Source organism: Trachemys scripta, chromosome 5 (genome assembly GCF_013100865.1).
Source record: "Trachemys scripta elegans isolate TJP31775 chromosome 5, CAS_Tse_1.0, whole genome shotgun sequence".
Taxonomy (NCBI): Eukaryota; Metazoa; Chordata; order Testudines; family Emydidae; genus Trachemys; species Trachemys scripta.
In genome coordinates, this window is record NC_048302.1 from 115,129,815 (window position 1) to 115,144,500 (window position 14,686).

General features: G+C 40.8%; 1 protein-coding gene across 1 annotated transcript in view; it reads right to left on the reverse strand.

Annotated features, from left to right (window-relative positions):
- JAKMIP1 (janus kinase and microtubule interacting protein 1) overlaps positions 1-14,686 on the reverse strand; it is a 251,179-nt gene that overhangs the window by 72,242 nt on the left and 164,251 nt on the right. The window contains exons 10-11 of the mRNA XM_034770969.1: positions 14,241-14,381; positions 11,996-12,055 (exon numbers count right to left, since the gene is read on the reverse strand). Coding sequence (XP_034626860.1) covers positions 11,996-12,055; positions 14,241-14,381 — 201 coding nt within the window. The remainder of the gene's footprint in view (positions 1-11,995; positions 12,056-14,240; positions 14,382-14,686) is intronic.

A 14,686-nucleotide genomic window follows, 5' to 3' on the forward strand; every position in this document is an offset into this window, starting at 1 on the left:
TTAATTCAAAAAACTGATTTAAAATCAATTTCTAAAATATATGTATTCTAATGTGGCTTTTATTATTCTGCTTGCTCTTTTTAGCTATACTATTTATGTCAGAATTTTTCTTAAAATGTGTAAAACTCTTGAAATTATATTTGTATATACGGTTTATAATTCTAGTAGGTTGTTAATTAAAGGTGTTATTTTTATGTAAAGATATTCAATCCTAAAGTTTAGATCATAACTATCAGAGTTAAATGTTCATCTCAATAACTGAAAATATGCAGAAGTAAAATCTGAAATATTTGGCAATAACTGGTGGAAATTAGGATGCAATTTTGGATTTCTATACCAATGTTTTCACACATACTTTTACAGTAAAATTGTGCATTACATGTTTGCAATTAATGTTTAGAAGATCAATAGGACTTATGACAGAGTAAATATATTTTCAGAACATGAAGATCTACAAAATATTCTGTATATTAGTGGTGATTCCCATTGAGTCAAAACTAGTCAACTTGATGAATGTTGACATAATTTATGATGCAGAGTCTGTGCCTTGAAATATATAGACGATATTGCATACAAATATCTACATCTATTTTAGTACTCCATTTAATTGAATTAGATAGGTCTACATGCATATGAACCATCTAATTTCTGTATAGCTGCAGTAGCTTCATCTTCCCACATGATTTAAGTATCACATATTATTTTCAAGTGATTAATCAAAACAGGAGAAGTGGCTAAATCATAATGAACTGAATTACACTGTAATTAGAACAAACCAGCTATTAATTTATAGCTTCTTACCTTCATGTTTATAAGTCATTTCCTGGCAGCCAGAAAAATATAGGCACACCAGAGCACACAGACAGATAAAAAAAGAGAAATATAAGACAAGAAGTATGTACTCCATTGTGCTGGTCTGAAGAGTGAACACTTTCAGTTATAATCACAAATATAGCCTATTTAATAAAGCTTACAAAGCAGAAATTAGTCTTCAGAGTCCCACAGTTATGGGTAATTTTGTTGATTTCAAAGCAATGACTCCAATTTTCATTTTATCATTGTAATTCCATTCTACAGAAAAAAGCCTTTCCAGGATTTCATGGTTATTTCTCTGTCATATATTTCAAAAAACTGAAAAAAAGCCCTGAACTAAAGTGAATCCTAAGCAGAAAAGAGACCTTTAAAATATTCTCATTACTTCAAGGAATCTGATGTCGGATGCAATTATTAAGAAATTTCTATCAGCTCTGGCTGCTTTTTCTCACCGAAGAAAATCTAGGAGGTTGAGTGTGTGCGGTGATTATATTTCTTCTCTGGGTACCCTGCACTCAGATCTTATAAAGCTCCACCCCACTGTGCCCCTCTTTACCTCTTAGAGACCTGAGCTGGTTGCCAGCAATGTTCTTCAGATTCATACATCCCCTGACAATTAGAAGACTGCTCAGCAAAAGCTACAGTAGCAACAGTAACCTGGTGCAATCTGAGCTTTAGAAACTAGCAGAAGAACTATAGTTGGGAAAAACAGACAAGTCTTTGGCATTTCCAAAAGCATGCCAGCTGAACTAAAACTACTCACACATGAGAAGACTTTAAAGTCTACTGGAACAAGCAAGTAGACCATTTTTCCTATCGGATGTCTTAAGTACCACAATATGAATTTAATGTACTTTGTTCTAGCTGACAAGCAAAGCTGACTGTGGGCTATCAACATTAAAAAACAAACATGGAGGAGTTGTTGCTTCTGCACAACCTTTCCATGCTGAGAATTATGGAAGACAGAGCTTAAAAGGTACCATCTCAGGGAAAAAGAACAATTGTTTGGATGAGTACCTTCCCACCCATGAACATATACATCACCTATTTATGAATTAACAGGTTACAAAATTAAATCTTCACTGCACAGCAATCCTTCCAACCAATGTAGAAATGTTACATGTTTTCAGTATTCTGGAGTCAGCACTAACCAATAAATGGTTAATTTAATATCCCCAGTCCTTGTGTTTAACAAATCTCTCTTTTTGCCCTTGGTCAGGGTTCTACTACTTGTTCCCTGATAGCGGCACAACTGAAGGTGTATTGGAGCCTGGTGCTTCACTCCACCTCAGGCTCCACCTCCAATGTCCTAACCAGTGAAATGACTGACTGCTTCAGGCTCATTCATCTGTGTCACCAGGGCCGGCTCCAGGCACCAGCTTAACAAGCAGGTGCTTGAGGCGGCCAAGGGACAGGGACAGCACCTGCAGCAATTCGGGGGCGGCAGGTCCCTCGCGCCCTCTAGGAGCGAAGGACCTGCCGCTGAACTGCCGCCGCCGATCGCGGCTTTTTTTTTTCCCCCCAATTGCTGATGCCAATCGCGGCTTTTTTTTTTTTTTTGCTTGGGGCGGCAGAAATGCTGGAGCCGGCCCTGTGTGTCACTATTCCCTCAGAGCTACTTATAGTGCTCAGGTGGCGCCTCGCTTAGACCTGTACCATGGGCCTTCTTTTGGCTTCTCCAACCACTTCTTCCTACATCTTCCCCTGGTCCCTTTCATGTAAGGCCTTTCCATGTAAGCCCCTCACAGGTTCTTGCCAAGTCCTCTGGCCTGGGCATTGTCGAGAGCCTTTTCTAAAGCCTTTCTTTGCCCCTGGTCTTTCTCAGACTGAAACAAAGCCAGCCCTTTTTGTGGCAGATACCACTTTCCAACTTACAGCATCTGAATGTATTCACATGACCCTTCTCAGTAAGGTACTCCCTCTAGTCAGATGCTTTACTTGAGGTTTCCCCATTTCCCTTGTTCAGGGAAAGCTGGACACAGAATGAAGAAGGTCCACCTCTGCCCGCGCCGCACCCTCCCCCCCATAGGCTAGTTCATGCTGTGAGCTGTAGGTTATTATACTGAATGATTCTCAGAAGAGCCAGGCACAAATACTTTATTTTCCCCAAGATAAATCTTAGTAAATTTCCACCAGTGTCAGCCCTCTGTAATCAACACAGCCATCCTGATAATTACTTCTATTATCGTACACCTATGTTATCACGGTCCACTATGGATACAAATAGCCAGTCCATCTGACAGACAAAGCCACAAACTAATTTTCATCAGTACTGAACACTTTCTGGGTTTCCACATTCACATTGTTCTAAACAACATCTTTGCTTTTATTTTCAGTTCAGTGTTTGAAATTTGAGTGCTATCAACAGATTAAGTGTCAGATGCTGTTCTGTCGATATTGACTTATTTTTTTAGCCTTCATTCTGAGACAAAATTGATTTTATCAGCATGTTTGTGTCTGACTTGTTGAGCTTGGGTCTGGAAAGCAATTTCAAATCAATCCAGTCTGCCTATGTTTATCTTAGCTTCACTTATTTTTCTAAACTGTTGAAATAAAAGTTTTGTGGGAGATCCATCTTGCTTGCTTTGCAGTTGAGCTGATTTCTATTAATCTTGCTGGATTTGACTATTTAGTTACCAATTCTAAAACATTCCAGATTACTTGTCCCTGAAACCTGGGAATTGAGACAAAAGCATAGGCTGACGGCCAGTTACAGTCCTCAGATGTATGCATAAAACACTCATTAAATTAATTTACTTCAGGACAAAGTTTTGGCTCTTAGTGAATTTCACAGGCAGCTTGTCAGATCTACATTAGATCTTTGAGACTCGCGTGCCTTAAGTGGTAGTTGAGCTACTATGGTTCCCATTTACAGTGAGAGTTCTACTCAAGATACAACACCACAAGGAAAACACATGGCAAATCTAATGTGTCTTTAAAAATCAGTTTAATCTAATCGGGAATGACAGACACTAAAATACATTAACCATAATTGTACGGTGATTCCTCTGCATCACTACAGGGCAGAAAAATAAGTTTGTTCGGGTGCTCTAACTGCATTTCCAGAACTTGAGATGTTTGAATTACTTTTAGGGTTAATCCTAACTCTGAATTTCCTGAAATTATAATGCTTTTTTCTGTGATAATTACAACATCTCTGTATTACATTTTCCCAATGTACTTTCAACCTTAACTCTATCAATGTAGGTTTTTTTCCCCTCTAGGAATTAAAGAGAGTGGAACAAAAATTATATACAAATGTAGGGCTTGACCCTGCATCCTTCACTCAAATAATTTTATACAGAACATGGAAGATACAGTCTTCTGATATTACATAGTTTCCTTCTAGTTACAACTTCATTCTTCATTACTTGAAGTCTGTCAGACAAAAGTAACCTAATCAAACACACCATAGGTGGCCTAGATTCTAAAAACTAGTCCGTGATCTAACTATAAATGATTAATTTGAAGTACATGATCTCCCACTAGCAACAGAAACATGCAAACATTTACAAGAAAGTATTTACATTTTAAAAGCATAAATCAACATTGCAATGCCACTTGTAGCTAAGGGGGGGGAAAAAAACCTTGTTTTTTATTTCTTCCATAATTCAAACCAATAACACTATCTATATAGAAATTGCAACGCAGACATGGGAAAGAGGGCTCCTTCAATAGTGTCTTTCCGCTTTATAAAAACTTATTATTAGCATGTTCCGTTATTCCCTTATTCTTTTTGACCTCCTTACTAAGGCCAAACCATATCATGAACTGAGGGGCTCTGACTTCATGTCCATTACTATGCAGGAAGCTTGGGAGGAAGCTAGACTGTTTGCCAGGATTAGACTTCTGAAGTTATTGTTGACAGCATTTAAGCTTCTTCGATGAATGCTGCACGAATGAAAAATAGCCTACAGGTTACATGACAATATGGGCAGCTAGAACATGTGCAAACCTATTCTTGAGGACTTGAAGGCATCAAACCCCTAGAGCCTTTGGACGTTCATGCTTTTATTTATGGGTTTTAAGTCAAACTGGTGAAATTTTGTTCAATTTTTTTTAAAATAAAAAGTGGACAATTTTTCAAAACCATACATTTTCACCCAAAATACTTGCTTATTTTCACATTTTCCACTGTTTCAAATGAGAAAACAAAAAACATTGATTTTCAGTTATTAATTTCCTCCAGTTTTTCCCTTTTCTCTCCATTTTTCAGTGGCAAAATGGAAAAAGAAACAAAGAGAGGGAAGGGGGCACAGGGAAGGAGACAAAGCAGGAAAAACAAAAAACATTTATATTTTTGCTTTTTCCCCCACCTCAAAAAAAATCAGAAAATTTAACAATTTACCAAAAAGCACACTTACCACTTTTTGACCAGCTCTACAGTGAGCTGAACAAGCATCTTCTCGCTCTTCCTTGGGTTATCCTTTCTCATGAGATCTGCCTCCTTCCACACATCTGTTCCCTCAATCCCCAGAATTCCTTCCCACACAGGAAACACCAAAAGAGTCAGCATCTCCTCTAAAATCAAGTAGAGAATTTCCTGCTCCCTCAACCTAGTTCCCAGGAGCGGGGCACACTTCACCCTTTTGTTTAGCTGGCTTTTCTCTGCGTCTGTATCTAGTGCAGCATGTCACACATCTCCTAGTGTCCCTTAGCCTGCAAACAGGCAGAACCAGTCAGAATTGATCATGGAAGATCAGACTTGGCCCATTCCCTCACCAGCTACAAACCCTCCCTTCCCCTGCCACATTATCGCATGTGAATATGTTGAATTTATGGGGAAACTTTCAAAATCAGCAGCTGGGAAAGGTCTGGTCAAGCATGCCCCATTAGCAGCTAATTTAAATAGTAATGTAAAAACATCTTCTAGGAAGTGAATGAAATTTAAGAAACTACATAAATGATCATCATCATGTTCGCATTACACCTCAGGCATTTAGGGCAGCGACGAAGCTCCCCCACTCCTGTTTCTGGCAAGTCTTTCAATGATACCCCAGCTGTGCCCCAGGTTTTTTAGCTCGGCTTCCACAGCTCTTAGCCATGTTGTTTTCGGGTGGTCTCATTTTTGCTTGCCTTCAGATGTCCATCTTATTGCTATTCTGGTGATGGAATCAGTTTCCATCCAAAGCATATGGCCAATCCATCTCCAGCGCTTCCTGGCAATGATGGTGCTCATATCCTCTTGGCTGCACTGTGACAATGGATCTTGGTTTGAGATAGTTCTGGATCAAATGATACAGAGGATTTTTCTGAGGCAGCTGTATGGAATGAAGACATTTTGCACACATCATACTTCCTTATTCCCCAGCATTCTGCGCTATAAAGTAATGTTGAAAGTATGCAGCTCTGATAAATCTTGAGTTTGGTTTTGGCATTATATATTGATGATTTCCAGACTGTAATTTCAGCTCCTGAAGGTGTTCCTGGCTTTATTGATTTTGTTCCGCATGTCCTGGCTGATGGTGCTGCCCAAGTATGTGAATGTTTCTACATTGGTGAGAACATAATCCTCTATCTTGTGATAGACCCAGGCCAGTTGGATACAGCAGAATAGCAGAAGGCATATATACTGGCCACTGGATTAACAGTTTTCTGTTCCCTGACTGACCAGAGCAGGGGCTGCTCCAGGCTAATGAGAACACCTGACTCCAATTAACCTGCAAAGTGTCAGGTGAGGCCATTAAGCTAATGTGACCACCTGACTCTAATTAAGGCCCGCTGATACTATAAAAAGGGCTCACTCCTGTCAGGCAGAGAAGAGCCAGGGAGACCGAGAGAGGAAGTGTGGCTGAAGAGCTGGTTAATGAAGACACCCTCAAGTTATTGATAAGGAAGCCCTAAGGTAAGGGTGAAGAAGGGAAAAGCAGGTGAGCTGTGGGGAAGTGGCCCAAGGAAATGAAGCAACTCTGTCAGTGAAAGGTTGGCTGCCAACAGCTGCTACCATTAGGGTCCCTGGGCCGGAACCCGGAGTAGAGGGCAGGCCCGGGTTCCCCCCAACCCACCACTATAGGAACACCTCCTTGGAGAGGAAGTCAGGCCCCTGTCAGGACAGGAGGCTAAACTGTTCTAAAACAAGCCCCTTGGGACAACAGAGACTGTGGGAGTTCTCTCACCAACCTCCTTGCTGGCCTATGATGAAAAGGGCTCAGTAGACTGTAACCCTGGCCCTAGAAAGAGAAGGGCTACGTGGAGGGTCACAGTGAGCCACTGAGGCTAGCATATACCGCCTAGAAGCACAGGACCCACAGGGGCAAGGTCAGAGCTCTGCCACAATCTGTACTGGTGATGGTGAGGCAATATTAAAGGTCATGATCTAAGTCTTATTGTGGTTGATTTTCAGTAAAATTTGCTGGTTGAATGCATTGAGTCAAGTTGCTTTTTCTTGTATAGGGTGTTGGGTATGTGATAGGACAGCAAGATCATCTGCAAAGTCTCATCTTCAAGGGATGAGAAGGGTGTCTATTTAATGCCTCTTGTCATGTCTTCTGTTGTACTCTGCATTACCCAGTCGATGGCAACGCTGAAAAGGATTGCAGACATGACACACCCTGATGTACTCCTGTTTTGACTTCAAAACTGAGCTCACTGTGATCAACACTGCATGTAAAGTTGAAATAGAAGCTTTTGGTGATGTTGATTATACAGAGAGGGATTTCATATGCCTGCAGAATGTGCCATAGGCTGGTCCTGTGAATGCTATCAAAAGCCTTCTCAAAAGTCTATGAAGTTTATGTAGAGTTGCCGTTGCCATTCTAAACATTGTTCTATTATGTTTCGTAGAGTGAAGATCTGGGCTGTGCATCCACGCCTTTTCTGAAAATCAGCTTGCTCTTTACTGAGAATGCGATCAACTGCCTCTGATATATGCTGGACTATGATCTTACACAATACTTTGCTTGGCACAGATAAAAGTGTGATACTACACCAATTATTACAATTACTGAGAGTTCCTTTCTTTGGTATCTTCACTACAACCCCATTGGTCCACTCATCTGGCACTTTTTCCCTTTCCCAGACTGATGTAAATAGAGGTGCCGGGACCGATGCTGCTAACTCAGGATTTACCTTGGATAATTCTGCATTCAAGTTATCCTTGCCAGAAAATTTCCCATTTTGTAAGGATTTGATGGCTTGAATGATCTCTTCCTTAGCTGGGGTGTCTGTGTTGATATCAAGATCTTCTTCTGCCTCCTGGATGTTTGCTTCCTCTTTAGGTGGCTCCCTGTTCAGCAATTCTTTGAAATGCTCTGTCCAGCGCATTTATTGCTCTTTTTCTGTTGTTAGTAGGTGGCCTTATTTTCCCTGATGAGAGTGTTTGTTGGTGTCTGCCATTTACCACTGATAAGCCGCGTCATTTTGTAGTTGGCTCCTTGTTCACCATAAGCAGCTGCATCCCTGTTTGTGTTGCCAGACTATCAATATAATGTTGTTTGTCCATTCTCACAAGGTGTTTGACCGCCTGGTGTGCCTTGCTATACTGCTCATGGTATTTGTCCTTTAGCTTCTGGGATTTTGTATCAAACCTTTTTCTTCGGGGCTCGTCTGGTTTCTATGGCGTTCCATGTGCTGGGTGTAATTCACTCCTTCCTTCTCTTCTGCCCGTAGCCTAGAAAGGCTTCACTGCTCTGTTTATAAATTGCTGTTACTTTGTCCCACTTCTTGTTGATCTCCTCATCTGCATTCCCCTCTGCTTCATCAAGGTCTGCAAGTGCCTGAAACCTGTTCTTTAACTGCAGAATGAAGGCTTTCTGTATTTCAGGGGACTTTAGCTTGTCACTGTCATAATGTCTATGTCCCTTGTTTGGTGGACTCACACGTCTCAGTTTTAGCTTGATGGAGGCTGTCACCAGGTGGTGGTCACTGCCAACATCTGCTCCCCTTCTCACTTTCACATCTGTCAGTAAGCATCGCCATTTGCTGTTGATAATCATATGGTCAAACTGGTTCTTATCTCTGCAATTTGGAGAACACCATGTCAGCTTATGAATTTCACGATGCTGAAATAGGGTTCACCGATGACTAGGTCATTCGTATTGCAGAAATCAACAAGTCTCTCTGTTTTCATTCATGGTGCCACACCCATGTCTTCCCATTGCTCTGTCATTGTTTATGTTATCCTTACGAACCTTGGCATTCAGGTCTCCCATGATGATAGTTAGGTTGTGGCATGATACTCTCTCTAACTCTGCCTGTAATGTAAGGTGGAATTTGTCCTTTACTTCTTCATCACTGCCATTTGTCAGAGCATAGCACTGAATCAGGGTGACATTGTGTTTCCCTTTCAGTCTGGCTCTCATAAGTCTCCTGATGATGGTCTTCCATTCAAGCAGGGAATGCTCCACTCCCTTCTTCAAAAGGATGGCAACACTCTCATGGTGTTGTCCATCATCCCGTCCAGAATACAGCGAAGTTTTTCCCAAGGCGGCTGTTAAGCTTTTTGTCCTGTCCAGCTGCTCTCGCTGACACCCAGGATGTGTAAGCTATAGTGTCTCATCTCTGCTGTGATCTGAGCTAGCTTCCCTGTTTGGTATATTGTCTGTACATTCCAAAAAACAAGTTTGGTTTTTGTCTTGGTGTTGAGCGACTTCAGTCTTCATACCAGTGGCTTCATACAGGTTATTGATTCCTGAAGGTCATCACACACAGTAATGGTCAATTTCTCCATCACTGTTTCCATAACAAATTTTGTTTTTTTACGGGACAGGGTTGTTAGCCCTGTGCCTAACCCCTAACCCGGAGGACCAGGGTGTCTGTTTTGTCTGGCCCCTCCCCCACAGACCAATCCAGCATGGTTGAACCTATCATGAGCAAAAAGACTGCACAGACACAAACTATGGGGATCGTTAGAGCAGACAAGCTGTCCCACCACCACAAGGCACGGACACCAGAGGACATAAAACTACATAAAATTTATTCATAATCACTCAATGTCCAGTGAAACTGTCCAAAATAAAATGAAAAAATCTCACTGTAATCTCTGCAAAAGTCAAACAACAACTGTGCTATGACAGGGTAAGAACAAAAGTAGAACAGAGTTTTTGTTGGAATAATGAGGGCTAAGCCACACCAAACCTCATTTGCTTTCTGAGTCAAATTGTTCCAAATCTGATTTTGACTAGCCAGAGTAAACAGATGGCAGCACCCACAATATGCTATGCACATTCCAGATAGAGTAACAGGCATTAGAGAAGGCGCAAGGAAAGGGTGCCATGTATAAGAAAAGCGAGTCAAGGTGGTTTTACTATGTTTTGGTAATATATGATTATATTAACACAGGATTTTTCCAATAATTAAAGTATTGTAGAAGCTGGCAACCCATCTGTTTCCTTCATTACTGATACTCCTAGTGTCACATAATATAGCTATCACCATCTCATTAAAAGAAAATGAAAGTAGTAAATTACTTTTAATAAAAACAAGTATTTTATAATCCCAAAGACTACAGTTTAAAACTGTTAGGGCTCTTCATTGTACAATGTTATAGTATTTTAATATCAAACATATGATCAGATACAAAAATATTAATTTTATTTTTAAAGGGCCCCACTTTTATCTCTGCCACAGATGAACATCCAAGTATGTTATGCTGAGCATGAATGATACAGAACTGCTATAACCTCACCCTATATCAGACTTTGGCAAGGCTTATGGATTTCTTTGAAACTATTCTCTCTGTATAATACAAATGCAATATTATGAACACTGTTTAAAAATATTTCTATTGAGCTACAGAACCAAAAATATATCTGAAGTCATTCTTTCAGAACCTATACACTATAAAACAAAGTAATAAAAAGTGCCACCATGAGGACATAATGAGTATGCCATCAAGAACACACTATAAATAAGGCTAAGATTTTGTCATGGGTTTTTTTTAGTAAAAGCCACAGACAGGTCACGGGCAAGAATGAAAAATTCACACAAGCCTGTGACCTTTTACTAAAAATATCCATGACAAAATGGGGAGCCTGGACATCTACCAATGGGCTGGGAGCTCCAGGCGCCCCCACCACCCATGGAGGCTCAGAGCTCCAGGGTCCCCCTTGCCGCATGCGGCTGCCAGGAGCTGTGGGGGGCTGCCACTGCCTGGGGTGGTGGGGGTACACCCAGCACCCTGCCTCCGCGGGTCTTTGGAAATCACGATTCTGTGACTTCCACGACTAAATCACAGCCTTAACTACAAAGCAAGTGTTATTTCAATGTACAGCAGAACCACACTAATTCTCACTTCTACTAACCCACAAATGTGCAGTATGTACACACACATACACACACTTGTTAGCAACTAGCTTTTCAGGCAAAAATCTGTCTGGGGATTGATCCTGCTTTGAGCAGGGGGTTGGACTAGATGACCTCCTGAGGTCCCTTCCAACCCTGATATTCTATGAAAGATTTTATAGTATATTTCATTACTTAAAAAATATATTACTACAATAAAACTACCATTGACTTTGAAAGTATACACTAAAACAAAATCTACCATTGTCTAAATAAATGAATACCACATGTTTTGTTGTTTCAATTTTGCATTCCAGTTCAAATTTTTATGCTCCATTTTACTACCTATACATCAAATACTGTTCAAGTTAAATTTCTAAAAACATATAGGCCTACATTTTCAAATGTGACTAGTAATTTGGGGCATCCAACTTGTGACACCTTAAAAGGGCCTGATTTTTAGGAAGTGCTAAGCACCATCCCCGAGAAAAATCAGATCCCTTTTAAAGTTGCCTCAAGTCATGTTTGAAAATTCAGGCCATTGTGACTACAAACTATTTAGATTTTCTTTTAAGGGGTATCATCTGTGTGTGTCACAGAAAACTTTGGCTAGGAACATTCACTTAAGGAGTGTTAATTATTACTAGTTAGAAATAATGGGTAAAATCCTGGCCTCATTCAAGTCAACGGGAGTTTTGCCATTGACTTCATTGGAGCCCATATTTCGCCCAAAAAGTTTGTATGACATTCACAAGATACAGAAGAGCTGGTACACCAGACTCCAGGAGCGCCGCCAGCTTTTTTGCTGCCCTAGGTCGCGGAAGGTCCCGCCCCCGAAATGCCGCCCCCAACCAGGGCGGCTGAAGATCCGGCCGCCGCAGTCGCCGCCCCCCAAATGTTAGCGCCCTAGGCGACTGCCTAGGTTGCCTAATGGGTTGCGCCGGCCCTGCCAGACTCTCACCTTTGGAGGTTTCAGACTTTTCCTTTTCGGTTTTTTTGGGCGTAACAACCGTTCTCGTTCCTAGAGTAAAAAAGATTTTACTTCTTTAACATGTATTTAGATTACACATGACAAAGGAAACATCATTAAATGTTTTCTTAAAGCATGAGGCAAAGTTACAAACAACATAAAGACTTCTTGTAATATTTAAACAGGAAAATTCCCTTGAATGTTTTTCCTTTGAAGCCCAGCAACGTATTCCACAGCTTTATCTTGAAATTGGCAGGTAAAAGTTTTGTAAAATACTGGGCACAGGTTTCTGACAGTTCTTTTTTCTCTGAACTTTATGGAAATATAGTAACACCCACCGGGAGGCAAGAATGTGCCCCACTCTTCTCAGGCTGAAGATCAATAGCAAAGGCTAGCTCAGCTCTATTAAACCTAAATCAGTCTGTAACATACGTTCTGACACAGAACCACATATGAAGATATTTTTTGATTGCTGCCTTTTTTTTTTTAAATAAAAAAGGAACACATAATGTAGGTTACTCAGCCTCCTAAGGGCAGAAGTGCTAAGACGGTAGGGCACTGACTATTCACACTTACAGGACTCAGTTCTGCATACAAATTAGGAAGCTCAAGCACAAGTTTGTTGGCTTCTGATCCCAGTTCCCTTGTGCCTTTCTTTTAGCATCAGCTTCGAAGAAGATTGTAACAAATCTATGTTGTAACATAAGAAGGTCACAAATATACCTAGGACTTTTAGATCTTGTGATCATTCAGCCAAAGAATACTGACTTGACCTTCAGAGGGGGTAGCAGGAGAAGGTGACAGAGGCAGAAAGAGACAAGGAGAGGGAGGAAGGAAAAGATAACAGGTAGGGCCTCCCTCCTAACTTTTTTTTTTTAATCCTCTTTTACTCTGCTAACCCCACCGCTTTATTCTAATTCTATTATCCTTTCCAGCTTTACTCTCATCTACCAATTTCTGTGTCCTTCCCTGTGATTCTTCTAGTTTTAAAAGGATTATAGTGATTTTAGGTTTCTAACTCTAATTGCTGCTAAAGCAGCTGTCTCTCATCTGCCGATATTGAACTACATCCTGCTGGAATACTCAAGTGAGGGCTTCTTCTTAGGCCTTGGCTACACTTACCCGCTAGTTCGACAGCTGGAAATCGAACTTCTGGGTTCGACTTATCGCGTCTAGTCTGGACGCGATAAGTCGAACCCGGAAGTGCTCGCCGTCGACTGCGGTACTCCAGCTCGCCGAGAGGAGTACCGCGGAGTCGACGGGGGAGCCTGCCTGCCGCGTGTGGACCAAGGTAAGTTCGAACTAATTCGAACTAAGGTACTTCGAACTTCAGCTACGTTATTCACGTAGCTGAAGTTGCGTACCTTAGTTCGAATTAGGGGTGTAGTGTAGACCTGGCCTTAGTAATTCAATCCAGAAAGTGGAAGAATAGTAAACTACCAATGGTACAATGCTTGTTTTGAAATGGTGAAGTAATCCATCTCTGCAGCACACTGCTCCAGAGGAGAAAATTTGGGAATGTACACAGCAATTCAAACTAATGATGGGAACTTAAATAGCACCTTTAATTCAGATGGTTCTTCAAAGTATTTTAGAACTTTTATGGGAACCCCTTCATCTTCACCTAAATGCGACAGCTTCTGGGGTGAAATGCAGCAGGTATTTCATGTTGCACAGCAACACAACAGTTTAGAGTTGGAAGTGAAAAATACATCTGGGGGAGTTTTAGGTGCAGTCACCCGCATCGGAATCTGGCCAGGACACAGATATTACAGCCCCCTGTCCTGCAAACAGTACTGTAAGCACTTTGACCATGAGTGGTCAAGATCTCAGTTTCATGTCTTACTTCCCCAATACCACTAATGATCACTAATGATGCAATCAAGAGCACCACTTGCTGAATCTTCAACATCATTTTCTACAGTACCTTAGAAATCAACTTTTCAGGTACTCCCCCAGGCAAGCCTGAGTTATGAGATCACGACTTGGTATGGCTGAAATAAGACCATAGATGCTTTACGGAAACTCATAAATTTACTACAAAGGGAATAACCGAAGTGCTGAAGAATTATTTTTCATGTCACTGTACACATTCAATTCACTGTGTACAGTGAATGTACACATGAAACGAGTACAGTTTTAACTGTACTCAATTCAAATTAACTTGAATATTGCTCTCAAATGATAGGCTGAATGTAGATTTATGCACGTGTGTACTGAACATGTTTAATATTACCACTGTGAGATCATCAATAACATGCTGCTGCTCTATGACTTGCAGTCTCAGGAATTCCATTTCTTGTTCCTCTCGTGTGCTACTGAGATCGTTCAAGGAAGTGTGTCTCTTCAAAGTTGGCTGTGTGGATAACTTTTCTTTCTGCAAAAATCAAGTTTATTATTAACACAACCAACTCTTAAATGTCTTCCTGCAGCATTAGGTAAAACCCTAACCTCTGATACACTAACGTGATGCTTCAGAAATCTGCTCCAGCACAACGTAAGGTCCTTTTTCCACCAAGCAAATATTTACACTTTAAACACATACAGAGTATATTCTACATCTCACTTGGACATCTAAAACTAGGATGGAGAAAGCACTGGTGAATATACTCTAGAGAACAATCCTGAAGAGGGTCTTTACCATCTCTAGTTTATACAGGTCAAATTCAGTTCTGACATATA